The sequence below is a fragment of the Equus asinus genome, chromosome 27 (genome assembly GCF_041296235.1).
Source record: "Equus asinus isolate D_3611 breed Donkey chromosome 27, EquAss-T2T_v2, whole genome shotgun sequence".
Lineage (NCBI taxonomy): Eukaryota > Metazoa > Chordata > Mammalia > Perissodactyla > Equidae > Equus > Equus asinus.
In genome coordinates this window covers 12955372-12979837 of record NC_091816.1, presented here as the reverse complement: position 1 = coordinate 12979837, position 24466 = coordinate 12955372, and the positions used below count along the sequence as shown (strand labels likewise).

Genomic DNA, 24466 nt, shown 5'->3' with positions numbered 1-24466 from the left:
TACTCAATGGACAAAAGCTGAAAGCCATCCCTCTGAGGACAGGAACAAGACAAGGGTGCCCACTTTCACCACTCCTATTCAACATAGTACTGGAGGTGCTGGCCAGAGCAATTCGGCAGGAAAAAGAAATAAAAGGAATCCAAATAGGTAACGAAGAAGTAAAACTCGCGTTGTTTGCAGACGACATGATCTTATACATAGAAAACCCCAAAGAATCCACAGAAAAACTATTAGAAATAATCAACAACTACAGCAAAGTAGCAGGGTATAAAATTAACGTGCATAAATCAGTAGCATTTCTATACACTAACAATAAACTAACAGAAAAAGAACTCAAGAACTCTATCCCATTCACAATCGCAACGAAAAGAATAAAATACCTTGGGATAAACTTAACCAAGGAAGTGAAGGATCTATACAATGAAAACTACAAGACTTTCTTGAAAGAAATAGGCGATGACACAAAGAGATGGAAAAACATTCCTTGCACATGGATTGGAAGAATAAACATAGTTAAAATGTCCATACTACCTAAAGCAATATACAGATTCAATGCTATCCCAATCAGAATCCCAAGAACATTCTTCACAGAAATTGAACAAACAATCCTAAAATTCATATGGGGGAACAAAAGACCGCGAATTGCTAAAGCAATCCTGAGCAAGAAAAACAAAGCCGGCGGAATCACAATCCCCGATTTCAAAACATACTACAAAGCTACAGTGTTCAAAACAGCATGGTACTGGTACAAAAACAGGTCCACAGATCAATGGAACAGAATTGAAAGCCCAGAGATAAAACCACACATCTATGGACAGCTAATCTTCGACAAAGGAGCAGAGGCCCTACAATGGAGAAAAGAAAGTCTCTTCAACAAATGGTGCTGGGAAAACTGGACAGCCACATGCAAAAGATTGAAAATCGACCATTCTTTTTCACCACACACCAAAATAAACTCAAAATGGATCAAAGACCTAAAGATTAGGCCTGAGACAATAAGTCTTTTGGAAGAGAATATAGGCAGTACACTCTTTGACATCAGTTTCAAAAGAATCTTTTCGGACACTGTAACTCCTCAGTTGAGGGAAACAATAGAAAGAATAAACAAATGGGACTTCATCAGACTAAAGAGCTTCTTCAAGGCAAGGGAAAACAGAATTGAAACAAAAAAACAGCTCACTAATTGGGAAAAAATATTTACAAGCCACTTATCCGACAAAGGGTTAATCTCCATAATATACAAAGAACTCACACGGCTTAACAACAAAAAAACAAACAACCCGATCAAAAAATGGGCAGAGGACATGAACAGACATTTCTCAAAAGAAGATATGAATATGGCCAATAGACACATGAAAAGATGTTCATCATCGCTAATCATCAGGGAAATGCAAATCAAAACTACACTAAGATATCACCTTACCCCCGTTAGATTGGCAAAAACATCCAAAACCAAGAACGACAAATGTTGGAGAGGTTGTGGAGAAAGAGGAACCCTCATACACTGTTGGTGGGAATGCAAACTGGTACAGCCACTATGGAAAACAGTATGGAGATTTCTCAAAAAGTTAAAAATAGAAATACCCTATGACCCAGCCATCCCATTACTGGGTATCTATCCTAAGAACCTGATATCTGATATCTCAAGAGTCCGTTGCACCCCTATGTTCATCGCAGCATTATTTACAATAGCCAAGACGTGGAACCAGCCTACATGCCCAGAAACTGATGATTGGATAAAGAAGATGTGGTATATATACACAATGGAATACTACTCAGCCATAAAAAAAGACGAAATTGGCCCATTCACAACAATGTGGATGGACCTCGAGGGCATTATGTTAAGCGAAATAAGTCAGTCAGAGAAAGACGAACTCTATATGACTCCACTCATAGGTGGAAATTAGTATATTGAGAAGGAGATCTGATCGGTGGTTACCAGGGAAAAGGGGGGGTGGGGGGAGGGCACGGAGGGGGAAGTGGTGTACCCACAACAGGACTAACAAAAATGTACAACTGAAATTTCACAAGCTTGTAATCCATCATAACAATAAAAAAAAAAAAAAAAAAAAAAAAAACTCATAGAAATAGAAATCAGATTTTGTGGTTACCAGAGGCAGGGGGTGGGAGAAGGGGAAACTGGATGAAGGTGGTGAAAAGGTACAACTTCCAGTTATAAGATAAATGTACTAAAGGATATAATGTACAACTTGAGGACTACAGTTAATACTGTTGTATGATATATATGAAAGTTGAGAGTAAATCCTAAGAGTAAATCCTTGCTCATCACAAGGAAAAAAATATATATCCATTGAGATATATATGAGATGACAGATATTAACTAAAATTACTGTGGTAATTATTTCACAGTATCTGTAAGTCAGATCATTATGCTGTACAGCCTAAATTTATACATTGCTGTTATGTCAATTATATCTCAATAAAACTTGAGGGGAACAAAACACAGGACAGTGTGTAAAGACCACAAAAAGTACTTGGAGATAAGCTTGCTCCAGATTTTTTACAGCAAAATTAGTTTTACAACATGAGACATTAAAGTTCCTCCTTACTAGCAGAAAAACTCTTAAGAAGCAAGACATGTTGAGTTTCCTGTGTTCTAAATTACCATGGGGAGCCTCAGTTTTACATCTTCTCATGCCATGTTCTGGCGCTTGGATGTAAGAAAGAGGTAAGCAATAAGATAACACTAGAAATGGATGAGAAGTAAATAGAAAGGATAAAAAGAACTAAAACAGCAAAAAGGTTCCTTGTCATCTGCACAAAGTACTCACTCCTTTGGGTTATCGTTACACCTTTTCTGAGAACGCTATACCTTGTTTTTTTAATCCACTACAATTTCAATTTTATGATATGAGCACTGTAAGGATCAACCCAAAGGACCATCACAGACCACATCACAAGCACAGATAAGGAAAATGGGTAGTTTGCCATAGAAGGCTGGAATGACGACAGATTTCCTTCCTGTAAGTCACTATGACTCTTAAGAACCCTCACATGTGATAATGGCTCTCATGAGCTCAGCCAGTGATGAGGAGACAGAGGAAGTCTCTAAGAAGAACCTCAGGGTTAAGTCCCGTGAGGGCTGCGACATGGTAAAGGTGATGTTCAGGTTGGCAAGAAGACTTTATGTATCTTTGTTGGGGATGGCATGAGACCATGACTTGTGAAATACAAGAGGATAAATATTGATGTATCCTTTTAAAAGTAAACACTAAAAGTCAGACATAGTCTATCTTTATTGCCGCACTTGCCAACAAGAGGCACACTTCATGTTCCAGTTGTAAAATCCATATGCTCAGCAACACAGCACAGATCACAGTTTTCAATGATGTCCCAAATATGCACCCTGTGGGAGTTAAAGGCTGGAGCTTCCAAATGTCATTGCCAAGAATGGAAAGAAACAAACTGAATTCAGGAACATCTTAGAGCTCCTTCTACAATGATTTTATTATAAATATGTCCTTCTGGAATAAACAAATATTGCATTCAAGACTATCTGCAAACCTGTTCTAAAGTAATAAAAGAGGAAAAATGGAACCAGGAACCACTTAGAAGTAGAGATAAATAGCAAAGACACGTGCATGCCATGCTATGTGCCTTTCCCCTAAGAAGTAACAGAAGGTTAACAGGGACTATCACATTTCTCATTAGCCTGTTCAATTAAAATAAGCTTTGAGTTTGGTAATTTGCACTTGTCCTGTAAACTGAATGCTCCTCTCCTCAGTCCTAAGAAGTAGAATGGGAAGACAGTCGTCAGAGCCCAGCATCAACAAGAAAGATCTTGACTTTGTAACTCTTTGCTCATGGACACAACTGTTCACTATTTGCTGGGGGCAATGTCCGAGTAGTCCTTGAGCACTCCAGCCAAGTGTTCATTGTGAGTCTTGAACCGTCGCTTTTTCTGAGAAGCAGGCTTTTTCCTTCTCTGAATAGGGGCCTATAGGGAAAAGTAAAAACAGTTAGAAACAATAACTCCTTAGAGGGGCAGAACGGTGAGGAGTCCTAAAGATGCCCAGAAGCCAGCAGCAAGAATATGCAGGCTTTTTGACCTTTTTTTCAGCTTCACAAACAAATCCCAACACAATCCCCAACCACAAACGAGAACCAGTGCTTTCTGTCATGATGAATGGCATACCGCCACCTGGAATAAATGGGCTGGCACATTTATAGATGGATTTTCACCTCTATTACCAAGTTTAAAAATATATCCACGATTACCGTTTAAAAAAGATCTGAAGTGAATATGGCAAAATAGAGATGGCAAAATTAGGAAGTGGATGATTAAACAAAGATTTGTTAAAATAATTCTCTATTCTTTTCTGTATACTTGAAATATTAACCTCACAAGACAAAAAAAATTAACAAAACTAAGCAATGATAGGAAACCATAAAATGCTGCCATTACATTAATTCATGGAGATCGCTGGCAATAAATCTTCCCTTTTAAGGAGTCCTAAAAATTCACTGAACACACACACACACACACACACACACAAAATCAAAAAGAAGGCAAGCAGCTACAAAGCCTGGTGGTGGAGGAGGGAAAGAGGGAGGGAGGCCGAGCAGCTACAGGCCAGGGTTCTGGCGAATTATCCACATCCTAGCTCTGTAGCTGTTAAAAGGCAATTCACAAATCTTCATTCAATTACAAATCCCTCCTCTGAGCAGGATTTGGGGCTATAAAGACAGTAATATCTGGTATCTAAGGGATCTGAAAGTCAACAAGGACAATTCAATGTGATCAGGTCGAACGCAGAGCCAGGCTCCAAGACCACACGGCTCATGGAAAAGGGGGAGGGGAGCACAACTAAGGCCTTCAAGGCCAAGATGATTGAAGCAGGCTCCTGCTAGAAACTGAGAGGGCAAGAAGTGGGCACCCAAAAAAGTTTGTTATGGCTGGAGCTTAAGAGTAGGCACCACTACAACAGAGGCTGGAGGGCTGATGGGGAAAGCGTTCACATGCTTGGGGAGGAGCACCTGAGGGCAAAGAGATCAGCTGGCCCTCAATAAACCAGACATGATCTGGTTTGCATCTGACCAAGATCACTGGATTAGGACACTGAGAAAAAACTGGAAAGGAGTAAATTCAGCTTTTCAGAGAGGTGAAGAGGAAGCAGGCTAACAGTTTGAAAAGAGGATTTCATTTTTTTCTAGAGATTACATACCACTTTCTTTGGTCCAGATTCCTGCATGGAAGAAATACCCTGTCGTTTCAGATATTCTTCAATTTTCTCCTCATCCATTGAATCCACAGTGACACTCCTCCACAGTTTCTGAAACTCTGTGCCAACAAGATAGTGGTTATTTTACAATAGGTGTTGACAAGCTATATAGTATTTGAGTGATGGAAATCCAGGCTTCAATATTATCTCCTCTGGCCTAAATAAGCACATCTGAGATTTCATTATAAAAACAAAGGAAGCAAGACAAGAAGATGCAAATGCTGGACACTGAGTAGCAGAGGGGCCTGGGACGCGAACTGCATCATTACAGATCAGACAGCAGTCGTCTATGTTTAGAGTCTGGTACATGAAGGGATGTAGTTGAGGTCTCCCTGCTTTCCTGGGGAAGAAAAGCAGCTGACACTCTCCTTTAACAATCAGTTCTCTCCACTGCAATAGTTCAAAATTCCTGCTCATTCCGATGCCAGTGTACTCCATTTCCTCTCCTATCAGTAAAAAGAAACACATAGGGAGATAGGGAACCAAAGTTTTATACGGAAGTAAGGAGCTATAACAGTTTATTTTGAAATCAAATAACTTGGGGATGGGTGACTAAGAAGTTATAAGGGGGGAGGGAGCAGGACACTGAGATAGAAACACTGTCTTTTGGCCGCTATGAAACAAAGGAGAAAGGCCTTTCGTCCAGCCTACATCTTGTCTTCAGAGACCCATGGCCCCTCTGCCACATCACTAGTTTTGCATCCAAAAGAGATCACAATTGGGAGATGTCTGAAATTAAACTTGTTTGCATCTTCAGTTCTGTCCCTAAACACAGGCTCAACTAACTGCTTATCAACATCTACTTTCCAACACAAGAAAATTTCTTGTAATGGCAAATCATAAGCTACATGCACTCTGGAATGCAAAAAAAGGGGAAGCTCCCTGAGCACCCAGGGCTATTCACCCAGGGCTATTCACCCAGGGCCGGGTGTTCACCGGGGCCTCCTATTCACAACAGGCCTCACGCACAAAAATGTGAACAGGATCTCTGGAAGCCTCATCAAGGCAGTGACAGCACCACCTCCTCCTTTCACCCCCTCCTTTCATTCCAGGGCTGTTAACCTTCCCGTAGGCTATCAGCATGGGCCATTCACAAGCTATGAATAAAGCAGGCAGGCAATACTGTGCTGGACTGGATTTTTCTCCTTCTCCCTCCTTTCCTCCTTCCTCCTTTCTTTCTTATTTCAATACATGCTACATGAAGCAAATGACGCCTAAATAGTGCGGACTCTGGTGAAACTTAGGAAATGTTTTCTGCCACACACTGAAAGGCTTTTTGTTGACGGTGACCAAATACAAAAATGACAATCTCCTACAAAGAATTCAACCTGGGCACAAAGTTATTTAAATCCTAAAACAGCTCTAAATAAAAATTTTTGTATTTTCAAGATATATTAGGGGCTCTTTCTCCTTTATGCTCACTTTTCATCTGCATACATTATAGAAATCAGTTAACAGATAACAACTGTTTGCTTGCATGACTTTTTCAGCCTCTTGAACAGCTATAAGCTGCTGGATAGCAAGGAATTCTATTTTCCTAAGTTTCCCACTAATAGTAGCAGTGACCCTAGCAAGTCCTTATCAATTTGACTATTGAATGTATGAAATGCTATTGTCTACTATTGTCGAGGCACCACAGAGTATCTGTTTTCCTTTTACACTTTTAAACTTTATTTTAAATAATTTTACATGAACAGAAAAGTTGCCAAGATAACAAAGTTCCTGTACACCCTTTACCCAGGATCCCCTAATGTTAACACTTTATATAATCTTAGTAAAATTACTGAAACTAATAAACAGTGATACAAGCCTATTAACTAATCCACACACCTTATTCAAATTTCTTTAGTTTTACTGCCAGTGTCCTCTTCCTGGTCCAGGATCCAGCTGAGGATCCCACACTGTGTTTAGCTGTCATGTCTCCTTGGTTTCTTCCCATCTCTAAGTGTGCCCAGTCTTTCTTTGTCTCTCATGACTATAACACTTCTGAAGAGTTTTGGTCAGTTATTTTATAGAATGGCCTTCAATTCGGGGTTGTCTGATATTTCCTCATGATTAAACCAAAATTATGCATTTTGGGCAAGAATATCACAGAAATGATGGTGTGCCCTTCTCTGTGCATAATATGAAGGATACATGATGTCAATATGTCTTATTACTAGGGCTGTTAAACTCATCATTGGTTAAGCTGGTATCTGTCAGATTTCTCCACCACGAAGCTATTATTTTTCCCCTTGTAATTAGTAAGTATCTCATGGGGAGATTACTGAGGCTAAGCAAATACCTTGTTTCTCATACTTTTGCTCACTAATTTTAGTATCCATTGACAGTTTCTGCCCACAACAATTATTACTTGTGGGTTTGCCTAATGACAAATTATTTCCATCATTCTTTCCATATGTGTGAATCAGAATTCTACTGTAAGGAAGAGCTGTTCTTTCTCCAATTTATTTATTCAATTGTTTATTTAATTTAGTATGGACTCATGGATACTTATTTTTTTCATGAATTATAATCCATTACTATCATTATTTATTTTTTTATCCAAACATCTTGGCGCTGTCATTGAATGCCCCTGCAGATTATTCCTCCCTTTTTGACTTGCTTCCCTTTTTATTTTTTATTTTTTGTTTTTTTGTTTGTTTGAGGACTCTTACTTTCTGTTGCCAAACGATGTTCCAAGTTCATCTTGTATTTCCCCAAACTTGGAAGCAACTATTTTACTAAGGAGTCTTGACTCCTTTTACTAGAGAATGGTATTTAGAAACCAAAATCTAGGCATTCTCTTTTCTTTTTCTACCAATAGCTTTTCTTTTTTTGAAACCAGCAAATGATTAGGGGACAACAAATTTAAAGGCAGATGATTCGTTTTAGCAGAAGATCTCCAAGTATCATGAAAGCCAGGCATGCTCTAAACTGTAAGGGTAAATAAAATAGGAACTGATCTAGAAGTCTACTGTCTTTTAACAGAAAAGAAAAACAAAGCAGGCTAGAATTTATAAACTCATATTTGACCCTTTCAATTGAAGAGACTCCTGTCCCACTTGAGCTAAGAATAAAAATTGTGCAACAGAAAGTATGGCAGAGAAGGAAAGAAAATAAGCACACTCATTAATGAGGTTCTGCATACCTCATTCACATTTTGGCTCTCCCCAGAACTTCCCTGTGAAATGCACAATCAGCAGACAGTATAGTACAGACTGTAGAGCCAGACTACCTGGGTGTGAACCCAGTTACCCCACATCCTAACTACGTAAAGGGAGGCAAGTTACTTAACCTGCCTCCGTTTCCTGATCTGTAAAATGGGGATAACAATAACACCTGTCTCATAGAGTCGCAGGGACTAAATGAGCTAACATTCGTAAAGCACTGAGAATAATAAGCAGTGCAAAGAGAAAAGCACTGTCTGTCTGTTATAGTTATAGTCACCATCATCTAACACCTCTCATCTCGCATTTCTGGGTGCTAACGCCTTTAATGAAGGCAGTATTAAACACCTAAGAAGAGGACTGGCTAACAGATAAAGAGTGACCTCATTTACACAAAAAACTAAAATTCTAAAAATTTCTCTAAAAGCAAAAAGTATATACATATTAAATACATCATAAAAGTCTAGAAAAATACACACCAATACATATGCCCAAAGAGAAAGGAGTAAGAATTTTCATTTTTGCTCTATACAATTATTGACAAATATTTTAATATGCAGAGGTATTTATATATTAATAGTATAATTTTTAAATACACAAATGACAACCTAAGAATAATAAAGATCATACTTACTAATAATTAATGCACTTATTGCTTTTTCTTGCATCCACATTAGGCCATAGTGTTCTAAGAGTGTTCAAGTTAAGGCACATCTTTGCCATCAACAAAAAGAAGAAAAAGCAGACTCTCAAACAGCAACACACCACATCTTCCTGCATTTTCCTTTACTTAAGATGCATCCCTTTTCCTTCACAAGTGTTGTTATTTATTTTGCACTTGCAGAAATTAGGACATTTCTCAATTTACCTCATCCCCTGAAGTAATAATCCTAAATTTCAGACAATACCAAAATAATTTCCCTTGTGTGACAGAAGAAAAACGTCCCCCTCAAAGATGTCTACATCTTAAACCCCAGAATCTGTGAATATATTACCTTGTATGGTAAAAGGGACTTTGAAGATGTGATTAAAAATCCTGAGACAGGGTGATTATCCTGGATTATCTGGGTGATCCCAATGAAACCACCAGGGTCCTTATCAGGAAAGGGGAGAGGCAGAGATGATGTGACAAGAGAAGCAGACATCAGAGTGACGCAGGGCCAGGAGCCAAGGAATCTGGGCGCCTCTAGAAGCTGGAAAAGGCGAAAAAACGGATTCTCCCCAAGAGCCTCCAGAAGGACTGCAGCCCTCTGAGCCATTTTAGACTTCTGACCGCCAGAACAGAAAGTAAATTAGGAACTTCGTGTTGTTTTAAGCCACTAGGTTTGTGGTAATTTGTTATAGCAACAATAGAAAACTAATACACAGGGCTTTAGATTTCCCTTCCTTAAAAAGTATAACTTAACATACGATTATACAGACAACTGACATTTCATTCTCGGCATTCCAACAAATACTTGTTGAGGATTCTGTCACTAGCGTGGTGTTACATGCTGGACATCTGTAAAGAACAGGCATGCTGGGCCTGGCCTGGTGGCCAAGTAGCTAAAGTTCCATGCACTCTCCTTCAGTCCGGGTTTGTGGGTTTGGATCCTAGGTGCGGACCTACTCCGCTCACCAGCCATGCTGTGGAGATGTCCAAAAAAATAAAGGAAAACTGGCACAGATGTTAGCTCAGGGCTAATTTCCTCAAGCAAAAAAAGAAGAAGAGGATGGGCAATGGATGTTAGCTCAAGGCAATCTTCCTCAGCAAAAAAAAAAAAAAAAAAAGCAAAAGAACAGGCATGGTTTGCCCAAATCTGTGTGATGGCGCAACTGGGCAGATTCATGCCCAGAGCTGACTATGGCTGGGAAGGATGAAAGGAATTTGACAGCATCGGCTGTGCTTAGTGATCCTGTTGAAATGCAACTGAGCAATGGCACTTTTTAGTGAGGATAAAATGACACCAGTACAAACGGTAAATAAAAGAAACCTTGAGATAAGTCTTTGAAAATTGCTTTACAATGGGAGAGACACCATCCTCAACAGAAAAATATACTTTTGAACAACTACTTTTTAATTTTCCTTTTTTTAAATAAGGTATAATTTACCTTAATATAGAGTAAAATTCACACAATTTGGTGTACAGTTCCTAAAGTTTGAACGAGTGTATAATCATGTGAACACCAGCACTGTGGCAATATAGAACAATTCCACGACCGCAAAAAACATCCTTGCGCTCCTTCGTGGTCAACCGGCTCTCTCCATCCCCAGCCCCTAGCAACCACTCATCTATTATCTGTTCCTACAGTTCTGTTTCCCAAAAATATTGTAAACATATCATATAAATATAGGAATACAACACACAGCCTTTTGAATCTGGTTACTTTCACTAAGCATGACATACCTGATATTTATCTATGTTGTTAAGCATGTCAGTACTTTGTTCCTTTTTATTACTGGCCTGTATTCCACTGTAAGGATGTAGCACACTTAAGGGCAATTAAGGCATAGTTAAAGGACACTGAGTTGTCTCCAGTTTTTGGCAGTTATGAGTAAAGTGGATAGAAATACACAGGGATTTTGAGTGAATGTGGGTAAAAACCTAAGCGTGGAAGAATGGCTGGGTCACACAATAATACATATTACAATGTAGTAATAAATATTTAACCTTCCAAAGAATGACACAGGACCCACACATTACACCATATGCAAAAATTCATTCAAAATGATCTAAGATCTAAATGAAAGAGCTAAAACTATAATTCTTAGAAGAAAAGACAGGAGTAGATCTTCCTGATGCTGGAATAGACAATGTTTTCTTAGACATACCACCAAAAGCACAAGCAAGAAGACAAATAAACTGACTTCACCAAAATTAAAAATTTTTGTACCTCAAAGGACACTATCAAGAAAGTGAAAAGACAACCTTGTAGAATGGAAGAAAATATTTGCAAAGCATGTACGTGGTAAGAGACTTGTATCCAGAATAAAGACTCTTTTAAAAACTCTATAACAAAAAAAACCCCTAATTTTTAAAATTGGCAAAGAATTTGAATAAACATTTCTCAAAAGAAAATATACAAATGGCCATTAAGCACATGAAAAAATGCTCAACATCATTAGTCATTAGCGAAATGCAAACCACAATAAGGGGGCTGGCCCCATGGCCAAGTGGTTAAGTTCACGCACTCCGCTTCGGCGGCCCAGGGTTCCGCCGGTTCAGATCCTGGGCGCCAACTTGGCACCACTCGTCAGGCCATGCTGACGTCCCACATGCCACAACTAGAGGGACTCACAACTAAAAATATACAACTATGTACTGGGGGGCTTTGGGGAGAAAAAGGAAAAATAAAATCTTTAAAAACAAAAACAAAAACACAATAAGATACCATTTCACATCCAATAGGGTGTCTCAAATCAAAGTGTTGGCAAAAATGTGGAGAAATTGGAACTCTCACATGTTACTGGTGGGAATGTAAAATGATGCACCACTTTGCAAAACATTATGGCAATTCCTCAAAAAGTTAGCCATTGAATTACCACATGATCCAGCAATTCCACTCCTAGGTACATATCTAAGAGAAATGAAAACATATGTCAACACAAAAACTTGTACACAAATGTTCATAGTAGCATTATTCATAATTGCCCAAAAGTGGAAACAACTCAACGTCCATCAGCTGAGGAATGGATAAATAAAATGTGATATGTCCATGCAATGTAACATTCTTTTTTAATGTAAGCATTTAATGGTCTATATTTCCCTTTAAGCACTGCTGTAACTATACATCTCATGAATTTTGATACGTTGTGCTTTCACTTTCATTTAATTCAATATACTTTTTTGCTTCCCTTGTGATTTTCTCCATGAACCATGAGTTATTTAAAAGTGTTATTTGGGGCAAGCCTGGTGGCGTAGTGGTTAAGTTCAAGGACTCCGTGGGTTCAGATCCTGTGCACAGACCTACATACCACTCACCAAGCCAGGCTCTGGAGGCATCCTACATACAAAATAGAAGAAGATTGGCACAGATGTTAGCTCAGCAACAATCTTCCTCAAGCAAAAAGAGGAAGACTGGCAACAGATGTTAGCTCAGGCTGAATCTGCCTCACCAAAAAAAAGAAAAAAAAAAGATGTTATTTAATTTTCAAATATCTTGGAGAGTTTCCAAAAGTATTTCTGATTTCTACTCTAATTCCATTATGGTCCAAGTACATCCTTCGTATGCTTTCAATTCTTTTAAATTCATTAAGGTTTTGTGGCCTAGAAAACCATCTGTCTTGGTGAATATCTCACATGCACTGGAAAATAAATGTATTCTGTTGTTGGGAGCCTGGTCTGTTCTATAAATGTCAGTTTGGTCAAATTGGTTGATAGTGTTAAAACTTTCATATCCTTACTAATTTTCAATCTAGTTGTTCAATTACTGAGAGGAATGTTGTAGACTTCAATCGTAATTGTGGATTTGTCTATTTCTCCTTTCAGTTACAATTATTTTTAACTCGTGTTTTGAAGCTGTTGTTAGATATGTACATATTGAGGACTGTTATGTATTCTTAGAGAATTGAACCCTTTATCATTATGTAATGTTCCTCTTAATCCTTGATAATTTTCTTTGCTCCAGAGTCTACTTTCTCTGATATTAATACAACCACTTTCCTTTATTAGTGTTTGCATAGTATGTCATTTTACACCCTTTTACTTGTAACCCGTCTCTGTATTTAAAGTGAATTTCTTAGAGAAAGCATATACCAAGGTCTTGCTTTTGTATCCAATCTGAAAATCTGTCTTAATTATGTTTAGACAATTTACATCTGTCTCAATTAGTATTGTTAGAAAATTTTAAAATGAAAAGAACGTTAGATGATACATTCAGACAGATGATAATTTGCCTTAATTAGTATGTTCAGATTATTTACATTTAACATCATTATTAATACGGCTGGAATAAAATCCATGATCTTGCTCACTGTTTCTTTTTGTTCCATCTACTCCTTGGTTTTTTTCCTTCTGCTTCTGTGTTCATTTGGATTAAGTGAATATATTTTTATGACTCTATTTTACCTCTAATATTGGCTTATTATTTATACTTTTTTAAATTGAGATATAACTGACATATAATAGTGTATTAAGATATACAACATAATAATTTGATATATGCATATACTGCAAAATGATTACCAAAGTAAATTCAGTTACCATCGATCACCAGTTATAATTTTTTTCCTTGTGATGACAACTTTTAAATCTACTCTGCCAGCAACTTTCAAAGGTACGTAGAGTATTGTTAACTATAATTACCTTTTTTAAAAAAAACTGTTTTAGTGGTTGTTCTAAGATTTACAATACATATCTTCAATTAATCAGAGCCTAGCTTCAAGTAAATTATACTAGTTCACATGTAGTATGTAAAGATGTTACAATAATAGGCTGCCTCCTGACCTTTGAGGTATTATTGTCATAAATTTTACTTTTATGTATGCTCTTAACACAAAATACATTTCCAATATTTCTGCTTTACAGTCAGCTATCTTTCTGAGCAATTAAAAATAAGAGAAAGAAATTTAATTAAAAATTTAGGAGTTTTTTGGTTTTTTTTTTTTTGAGAAAGATTAGCCCTGAGCCAACACCTGCTGCCAATCCTCTTCTCTTTGCTGAGGAAGACTAGCCCTGAGCTAACATCTGTGGCCATCTTCCTCCAACTTATATGTGGGATGCCTACCACAGCATGGCTTGCCAAGAGGTGCCATGCCTGCACCCAGGATCCGAACCAGCAAACCCCAGGCCGCCGAAGTGCAACATGCGAAACTAACCACTACACCACCAGGCCAGCCCTAGAAAATTTGTTTAAATTAGAAAAACATGAGTTTTTTATTTACCTTCATTTATTCCATTTATAGCACACTCGCTCATTTATATGGATCCAAGTTAGTATCTAGTATCACATCTCTTCTGCCTAAGGGATGCGGTAAGAACTTCCTCAAATTCAAATTTTTCAATTCTGGGTACAGAATTCTAGGTTGAAAAGTTTTCCCTTTTGGCCCTTTGAAGATGTCACTGCATTGTCTTTTGGGTTGCACAGGTTCAAATGAGAAGTCTGCGGTAGTTATTTTTTCCTCTGTAGTGAGCTTTTTCCTCTGACTACCTTCAATATTTTCTCTTCATCCTCAATTTTCAGCAGTTTGAATATGATATGCCTACATGTTTTTCTGTCATTTGTTTTTTAGGATTATCTTGCCTTGTGTTCTCTGAGCTTCTTGGATCTTCAGTTTGGTGTCTATCATTAGTTTTGGAAAATTCCTGGCCATTATTTCTTCCATCCCATTCTCTCTCTCTTCTTCTTCTGAGATTTTAATTACACATTCAAATCATCTGATTATATCTCACAGTTAATGGATGCTCTGTTACATTTTTCTCTTTGCATTTCAGCTTAGATAATTTGTATTTGCCATATGTTCAACTTTACAAATTCTTTCCTTGGTTATGCAAAGTTTACTGATGACCTTATTGAAGGCCGCCTTTGTCTCTGTTACCATGCTTTTCATTTCTAGAATTTTCATTTGATTTTCATATAATGTCTCTCTCTCTGCTGAAATATCCTACCTGATCATGCATGTTGTCTGCCTTTTCTACTAGAGGCCTTAACATATTAATGTGAGGAGTTATAAATTCCACGTCTGATAGTTCCAGTATCTGTGCCCCAGGAATTTGGTTAATTCCCTTGTCTCAAAACTGTATTACTTTTCCTTGCTTCTTTTTAATGCCTAATAAGTTTTTTTGTTTGTTTGTTTGCTTGCTGAGGAATAGTGACCCTGAGCTAACATCTGTGACAATCTTCCTCTATTCTGTATGTGGGATGCCGCCACAGCATGGCTGACAAGTGGCGTAGGTCCACACCTAGCATCCGAACTTGTGAACCTGGGCCGCTGAAGCAGACCATGCAGAACTTAACCACTACACCATAGGGCCAGTCCTTTAACATTTTTGAAAGCAGGATATCCTTTGTAGGACAGCTGAGACTGAGGTAAATAGTTTTTGTGCCTAGCTATGGACATGCCTTTCCTTCTGCTAGGCTACTACTGTGTGGAGGTAAAGTCATTTTGTTGTCAAAACGTAAGTTTGGTTTGGAATTTGTTGCTGCTATGGTTACCCATAATGGACCACAGGCTTAAATTCCTCTAGCTATAGCCTGTGTTTAGGGTAAAGGCTCACCTGCCAGAGGGTTTTTCTCAGTGGCTGCTCAACCTGCAGTTTTAGGTCTTTCCTTCATGCTGCAACTCAGATGGTCTGACTGCCTCCATACTCTTGCAATTCTCACAGAATTCCATTGCTACCTGTTACTCCACACCTGTTAGCCTGGTATGGGGGTAGGAGTTCTCTGATACTAATTTATGCTAAGTCTTAGGCAAGCACTGTGTTACTTGGTGTCTGGGGTGTGGCCTTCTCAGTGTTCCTGCTCATCCCCTCTGCTAAAGTTCTCGGCAGAGTACATATTCCTGCCCCCTTCTCCAGGGGTAGAGGGTTTTCTTTCTGTTCCCTTCCCACAGCAGTTTAAGACTTTTGTCTCATAATAGAGAGGGAGGGAGAATGATTCAGACAGGGCTCCACATCTTTCCTGAAGTGTCTACCGTTCCCCTCCTCCAGGCCTGCCCAATGAGGGCAGTACCCCTGCCCCAGCCTCTTTTTTCTAAGCATCCAGGGAAGTCTGTGGAGAAGAGCCTGCGAGTAGGTGTGAATTCCCAGGCGTCTATAGCACCCAGGGGTTCTATATTCTCTTACACACTGAGCCTTTAGCAGTTCATTAAAAATTTTAACTTAATTCTGAGCAGTGTTCCCTTTGTCTCAGGTAAACGAGTGCTTGCATCCCATATTTTCTTGGAGGCACCTATCTTTCCTTAGATTTCAGTTTAGGTGGTTGCCCTGCAACCTCAGCTAATGGATCCAAGAAAACTGTAAATTTGCAACTGTCTAGGGTTTATTGTTGTGGTTGTGAGGCTAGGAACAATGTTTTGTCCAGTTTTCTCCATTCTAAGTGGAAGCTACAAGTCCTGAACTATCTAGTTTTTAGCCAAACTTTAAGAACAATGTGATTAATGGGACTACCTCTGCTCATGACAGGTATACATGAGAGAAAACTGCTTCAGGTCAAACTTCCAAGTCAGCAACAAAAACAACTCTCTAACTGCAATTTGCAATACTGTTGTTCTAAACTGTATATCATAACTAGAACTCTATGTGTCAAATTTACCATAGCTGTTCACCGAAGTATATCACACACAAATTAACAGCCCTGGCATTTTAAATATGACTTGTTAAATTCTAACTATCAACATGTAAAAACTGTATTCACTTATTTAGAATAAGTATTACATGATATAACTAACAAACTGTGTACTTCTCTCTGTACAACAAAAAAGGTAAAGAGAATAAAAGTACATATGATAAAAACATGTTTTATTCAGCGGCAAATTTCATTCCATATACTTTCTACCAAGCCTCTATGTTATCAGAATTATAAAACTGCAGTTCCTTGAAGATTGAAACTACTTTGACTTTCTCCCTGACATGCACAGAGCTTATATACTTCAGGCCTCTTATGACACAATCACAGAGATGATAATACCTACCACAATAGTGATAGCAATGGTCTGGAAAATTAATCTGTATATTAATGTAGCACTAAAAAGAATATACAAGACTACATTTTCATGGCACAATGGAATTGAAAGTACATTAAAACAAAATTTATTTCCTTTTGCTTAAGTCACTTGAGCTATTTTCAGAAAAAAATTCTTGAATAAAAACTGTTCAGTGTCGGGACTGGCCCCGTGGCCGAGTGGTTAAGTTCGCAAGCTCCGCTGCAGGCGGCCCAGTGTTTCATTCGTTCGAATCCTGGGCGCGGACATGGCACTGCTCATCAGACCATGTTGAGGCAGCATCCCACATGCCACAACTAGAAGAACCCATAATGAAGAATATACAACTATGTACTGGGGGTCTTTGGGGAGAAAAAGGAAAAACATAAAATCTTTAAAAAAAAAAAAAAAACTGCTCAGTGTCTTTTTTTTCAATAAAACCTTTCTACTTTAATCCCTGACTTTCCTTAGCTCAATGCTGTTGTAGTAAATATGACATCTACTATGTAAGAAGCATTACAGCTGCATAAATACTTAAGACGAACACTGGAAAGCAGGGCCTAATTTTAGAGGCAGGATTTCACAAGATCCCAAATTTAATTATTTTTTAATGTATGTGGGAACAGAAAACACACAGTTGTCAGAGATACAAAGAGAAATAACCGGTTTTTCTTTAATTTTATATGTCATTGCAAGAAAATACGAAATAAAATCAAGATAATCTGTAATTTATATGAGGCTAGCAAAGTCAACTAAAAATATCCAGTACTGGTGAGGGTAAAGAAATGGATCCTTTCTTATATACTGCTGTGAAGGGGTAAAGTGGTCCAAAACAACTGGTGCAAACTTTATGATGAGCATTAGGCAAAACGTTGAAGATTTTTAAAATACATCTTATCTTCTGACCCAGCAATTCTACTTAAAGAAAACTACAATAAGGAAATAATCAGGCAAGTGCACATATATTTATGAGCAAAGATTGGGGATAATTTCTTTTCCTAATTTTTTTTCTTCTTTTTGTTGAGGAAGATTGGCCCTGAGCTAACATCTGTTGCCAGTCTTCTTCTTTTTACATGAGAAAGATTGCCACTGAGCTAATATCTGTGCCAATCCGCTTCTATTTTATGGGGGACACACCTCCATGGTGTGGCTTGATGAGTGGTGCTAGGTCCGTGCCAGGAATCTGAACCCGCGAACCCCAGGCTGCTCTTTTTTCTAATTTTTTATTGAGGTAACAGTGGTATATAACATGACATAAATTTCAGGTGTACATCATTATATTTCAACTTCTGTATAGAGTACATCATGTTCACCACTTCAAGTCTAGTTGCTATCCATCACCGTACACATTTGCCCTTTTTACCCTACCCCCTCCTTCCCTTCTGTTCACCACCAATCTATCCTCTGTTTTTATGTGTTTGTTGTGTTTTTATCTTCCACGTATATGAGTGAAATCATATGGTAATTGGCTTTCTCCATCTGACTTACTTCACTTAGCAAAATATCCTCAAGATCCATTTACGTTGTACCAAATGCCAAGATTTCATCTTTTTATGGCTGAGTAGTATGCCATTGTATACCACATAAGATGCTTTATCCATTCATTCCTTGATAGGCACTTAGGTTGTTTCCAAGTCTTGACTATTGTGAATGATGCTGCAATGAGCACAAGGGTGCACATATCTTTTCAAATTAGCGTTTTCATATTCTTTGAATAAATACTCAGCAGTGAAATACGTGGATCATAGGATAATTCTATTTTTAAAGTTTTGAGGAATCTCCATACTTTTTCCATAGAGGCTGCCCCAGTTTGCATTCCCACCAGCAGCGTATGAGGGTTCCCTTTTCTCCGCAACCTCTCCAACACTTGTTATTCTGGGCTTTTTAATAAAAGCCATTCTGATGGGCGTGAGGTTCTGATTTGCATTTCCCTAATAATTAGTGATGTTAAACATCTTTTCATGTGCCTGTTAGCCATGTGGATATATCTTCTTTGGAAAAATGTCTGTTCAAATCCTCTGCACATTTTTTAATTGGGTGGTTATTGTTTGTTATTGAGTTGAATGAGTTCTTTATATATTTTGGATATTAACCCCTTATCAGATATGATTTGAAAATATCTTCTCCTAATTGTTAGGTTGTCTTTCCATGCTGTTGATGGTTTCTCGCTGTGCAGAACATTTTAAGTTTGATGTAGTCTCATTTGCTTATTTTTTCTTTTGTTTCCCTGTCCTGAGGAGACATGATATTCAAAAAAGATACTGCTAAGACTGATGTCAAAGCGCATACTGCCTACGTTTGCTTCTAGGAGTTTTGTGGTTTCAGGTCTTAAAGTCTTTAATCCATTTTGAGTTAATTTTTGTGCACAGTGTAAGACAGTGGTCTACTTTCATTTTTTTGCATATGGCTGTCCAGTTTTTCCAATACTATTTATTGAAGAGACTTTCCATTCTCCATGTATGTTCTTGGCTCCTTTGTCAAAAATTAGCTGTCTAAAGATGTGTGGGTTCATTTCTGGGCTCTCAATTCTGTTCTGTTGATGTGTGTGTGAGTACCATGCTGTTTCAATTACTATAGCTCTGGAGTATATTATGAAATCAGGGAGTGTGATACCTACAGGTTTGTTGTTCCTTCTTGGGACTGCTTTGGCTATTCAGGGTCTTTTGTTGTTCCATATAAATTTTAGGATTCTTTGTTGTACTTCTATGAAAAATGTCGTTGGGACTTTGGTATGGATTGCACTGAATCTGTAGATTGCTTTAGGAACAAAAGACATTTTAACTATCTAATTCTTCCAGTCATTGAGCATGGAATATCTTTCCATTTCTTTGCGTCTTCTTCGATCTCTTTCAACAATGTTTTATAGTTCTCAGTGTACAAGTCTTTTAGCTCTGGTTAAATTTATTCCTAAATAAAAAAAATTTATTATTTTCGTTGCAATTGTAAATGGGATTGTTTTCTACTTTACATTTCTGCTATTTTGTTGTTAGTGCATAGAAATGCAACTGATTGTCCTATGTTGATTTTGACCACTGCAACCATTTTTTATTTTTTATTCTAATTTTTAATTTCTTTTTTATTCATTTTTTATTTCTAATTGTTTTAGGTAGATTTTTTAGGGTATTCTATATACAAAATCATGTCATCTGCAGATAGTGACAGTTTTACTTCTTCCTTTCCAATTTGGATCCCCTTTATTCTTTTTCTTGCCTGACTGCTCTGGCTAGGAGTTCCAATACTATGTTGAATAAAAGTAATGAAAGTGAGTATTCTTGTTCCTGATCTTAGAGAAAAAGCTTTATAGTTTTTCACCGCTGAGTATGATGTTAGCTGTGAGCTTGTCATATATGGCCTTTACTATGTTGAGGCACTTTCCTTCTATACCATTTTATTCAGAGAATGCTTTCTCTGCGTCTATTCAGATGATCACATGATTTTTATTTTTCATTTTGTTAATGTGGGGTATCACACTGACAATTTACAGATGCTGAACCATCTTTGCATCCCTGGAATTAATCCCACTTGATCATGGTGTATGACCTTTTTAATGTATTGTTGTATTTGATTTGTTAATATTTTCTTGAGGATTTTTGCATCTATGTTCATCAGTGATATTGGCCTGTAATTCTGTTTTTTTGTGTTGTCCTTGTCTGGTTTCAGGATCAGGGTAATGTTAGCCTGGTAGAATGTACTAGGAAGCATCCCCTCTTTTTCAACTTTTTGGAAGAGCTTGAGAAGGATAGGTATTAAATCTTCTTTAAATGTTTGGTAGAATTCCCCAGGGAAGCCTGAACTTTTGATTTGGGGAAGTTTTTGATTACTGCTTCCATCTCCTTACCAGTAATCGCTCTATTCAGATTCTCTATTTCTTATTGATACCATTTTGGAAGGTTGTATAGTTCTAAGAATTTATTCTATCCTTCTAGATTATCCAATTTGTTGGCATATAGCTTTTCATAGTGTTCTCCTGTAATTCTTTGTATTTCTGTGGTATCATTTGCAATTTCTCCTCTTTTGTTTCTGATTTTATTTGAGCTGCTTCTTTTTCTTGGTGACTCTAGCTAAAAGTTTCTCAATTTTATCTTTTCAAAGAATCAGCTCTCAGTTTCACTGATCTTTTCTATTGTCTTTTTAGTCTCTATTTCATTTATTTCTGCCGATTTTTATTATTTCCTTTCTTCTACTGATTTTGGGCTTTGTTTTTTTTTTTTCTAGTTCCTTTAGGTGTAATGTTAAAGATTGTTTATGAGATTTTTCTTGATTCTTAAGGTAGGTCTATACTGCCATAAACTTCCCTGTTAGTACTGCTTTTGCTCTATCCCCTAGATTTTTGGTGTGTTGCATTTTTACTTTCATTTGTCTGCAGGTTTGGGTTTTTTTTTTTTTCCAGTGAGCAAGATTGGCCCTGAGCTAACATCCATTGCCAGTCTTCTTCTTTTTGCACGTGGGATGCCACCACAGCATGACTTGATGAGCTGTGTATAGGTCCACGCCTGGGATCCAAACCCACAAACCCCTGGCTGCCGAAGCAGAGTATGCAAACTTAACCACCGATGTCATCAGGCCAGCCTCAGTCTCCAGGTATTTTTTTATTCCTCATTTGATTTCTTCATTGACTCAATAGTTGTTCAGTAGCATTTTATTTAATCTCCACATATTTGTAACTTTCCCAGTTTTCTTCTTATAGTTGATTTCTAGTTTCATACCATCATGATCAAAAAAGATATTTGATATTACTTCAATCTTCTCAAGTTTACTGAGACTTGTTTTGTGGCCTAATATGTGATCTATCCTGGAAAATGTTGCATGTGCATTCAAGAAGAATGTGCATTCTGCAGTTTTTGGATGGAATGTTCCGTATATACTTATTAAGTCCATCTGGTCTAATGTGTCATTTAAGGCCAATGTTTCCTCACTGATCGTCTGATCTACTGATGTAAGTATTAAAATCCCCTACTATTATTGTGTTACTGTCATTTTCTCCTTTTATGTCTGTAATATTTGCTTTATGTATTTAGGTGCTCTTATGTTGGGCATGTATGTATACAGAAGTGTTATATCCTCTTGATGGACTGCTCCCCTTACCACTATGTAATGCTCTTCTCTGTGTCCTTATAAGTTTTGTTTTAAAGTCTATTTTGCCTGATATAATGAGCATTATTTATAATAGCATATACCAAAAAATAAAAGAAAACAAAAAATGAACTAAGTTTCTATCTGTGGAGCACTGAGAAGATTGTTATAAGTACAATCATAAAATGAAATACCAGGGGCTGGCCCCATGGCGTAGTGGTTAAGTTTGGCAGCCCAGGATTGCAGGTTCGGATCCTAGGCACAGACCTACACCATTAGTCAGCCATGCTGGTGGTGACCCGCATGTAAAGTGGAGGAAGCCTGGCACAGATGTTAGCTCAGGGCTAATCTTTCTCAGCAGGAAAAAAAAAAAAAGGAATACCATGTAGCCATTAAAAACTAATGACTTAAAACAGCATCAGAGTCCCAGGGAAATAGCTACTGGGAAGAGCCCTGAATTCTAAGCATAAAATTCAAATTGTTTAAGTTTCCAGGCAGAAAAGAAGTAGTTACCAGTAATGGAGGAAAAATCAGATTGTCACCAGATTTCTCACCAGGAACACCAACAAATATTATATAACTGCAAAAGATCAGTGCAAATGTGGCCTCAGACTGCTAAATGGGATGTTTCTTTGCTATCCATCTACCCAATCACAAAACTACAGATCTACTGAGTCAATAATCAGATAGAACTAACTAAATGTGAAGAAGTAACCAGATAAGTAAAATTAAAACACCCAGTATTTTGGTACTATTTTATATTTTCAATGCTGCTAATAATGGCTAACATTATTGTTACTATTATTCTTACTATGTGCCACGTCCTGTTCCAAGCTCTGAACACTTTTATTTATATTAACTCATTTAATCCTCATTAAGGACCATGAGGTACAGATACCATTATTTCCATTTTATAGATAAGGAATCTCAGAGTGGTTAAATATCTTCCTAAACTAGTAAGGAGTAGAGCTAATATTTAAACCTACAGTTTGAATACTTAAATCATCCTCTTGACCACTGCATTTATACTGCCTCTAAAGGAATAAGATCCTGATTTAAGGAAATGTATGCTTTTGTGAAATAAGATCCATACCTAAGTCCAACTACTCTGTGTTCACTTACCTGATTTTTAAAATTACTACAAAAATAAACTCTCTCCTAACTTGTTCCATGTCTCATTTTAGGACATCTGCCTCTATTACATATAGAATGAAGGGCAACTCTTCAGTGTAACTGAAAGCTTGCTCACTCAAGATTTCCTCTCTGTGGCTAAGACTGCCACCTACTGGGCTAAAACAAAATTTTCATCAAGACAAAGCATTTTGAGGAATCAAATATGAAACAAGAGACAGACAGGAAGACAAACGGTAAGATCACCAATTTTCAATGTGTCTTCTGTGCAGACACATATAATTTATATCAACAAAAACTCAGTTTTTTTCTAAACTAGTGATTTATGCAATATCCACACCCTCAACCAAAAGAACACTGTCCTACCCTGAGGTTCCTGTGGGTGACTGTTCCCCCAGCTGAAGAACAGAAGCTTATTCACTTGCTATCCCCCGTGTCACTGAATGTGCCAAATGAAAAAGTGCATGACAAGAAGCTTGAAGACAATTAATTTTTTTCCATGTTATAAACATAAACCATATCTTTAACATAATTCTCAACTTGGACAGTTTTGCTTCCTGGGGAATATATGGTAATGTCTGCATACATTTTTGTTTGTCATGTTGTGGGGGAAAACATGCTACGCCAGGGAAGCTGCACACTGACAACCCCAATACCAAAAAAATATTTCAGCTCCAAAATGTCAATACTGCCATGGTTGAAAAACCCTTCCTCCTCCCAACCGTCTTTCCAAAAAAGTATACAGATTAATGAAAAATACCAGTTTATAATAATAAACTAAGCCTAAACCCAATTCTCTTTTACATATATAAACAAACTATTTTTTGTTCTGGTTGATTTTACACACACTTGATTTTCTAGGAACATACAATGTATAATGTATACAGAATATAGTACGATTAACCTTTGTAAATCACAGAAAACCTGCACTTTGTATTTTTCAGAACTTTACCAAGAATTCTTTACCACTGAAGGAAAACACCAATTATGGTAAACAGGTTGACAATGCATCACATCTGTATTAGTCCATTTATGGCTATCACATTTAATGGTGTCTCTACATATAAATGTAAACAGCTATTTTATATTCCATTTATATTCTACCACAAATGTGCTTAACAATTACAAATATTAAAGTAAATTTTAAAAATATAAATCAATCTTTTTTTATTTCTCCTTTATGTTACAGTTAAGGTATTACACTGACTTTTTAAAAAATTATGTGTAAAGTTAGGTTATATTATCTACAC

At 37.4% G+C, this 24466-nt stretch overlaps 1 protein-coding gene across 1 annotated transcript in view; it reads right to left on the bottom strand.

Annotated features, from left to right (window-relative positions):
• Positions 1-3239: 3239 nt before the first annotated feature.
• GTF2E2 (general transcription factor IIE subunit 2) overlaps positions 3240-24466 on the bottom strand; it is a 76380-nt gene continuing 55153 nt past the window's right edge. Inside the window, exons 7-8 of the mRNA XM_044760552.2 lie at positions 5187-5302; positions 3240-3958 (exon numbers count right to left, since the gene is read on the bottom strand). Coding sequence (XP_044616487.1) covers positions 3842-3958; positions 5187-5302 — 233 coding nt within the window. The 3' untranslated portion in view covers positions 3240-3841. The remainder of the gene's footprint in view (positions 3959-5186; positions 5303-24466) is intronic.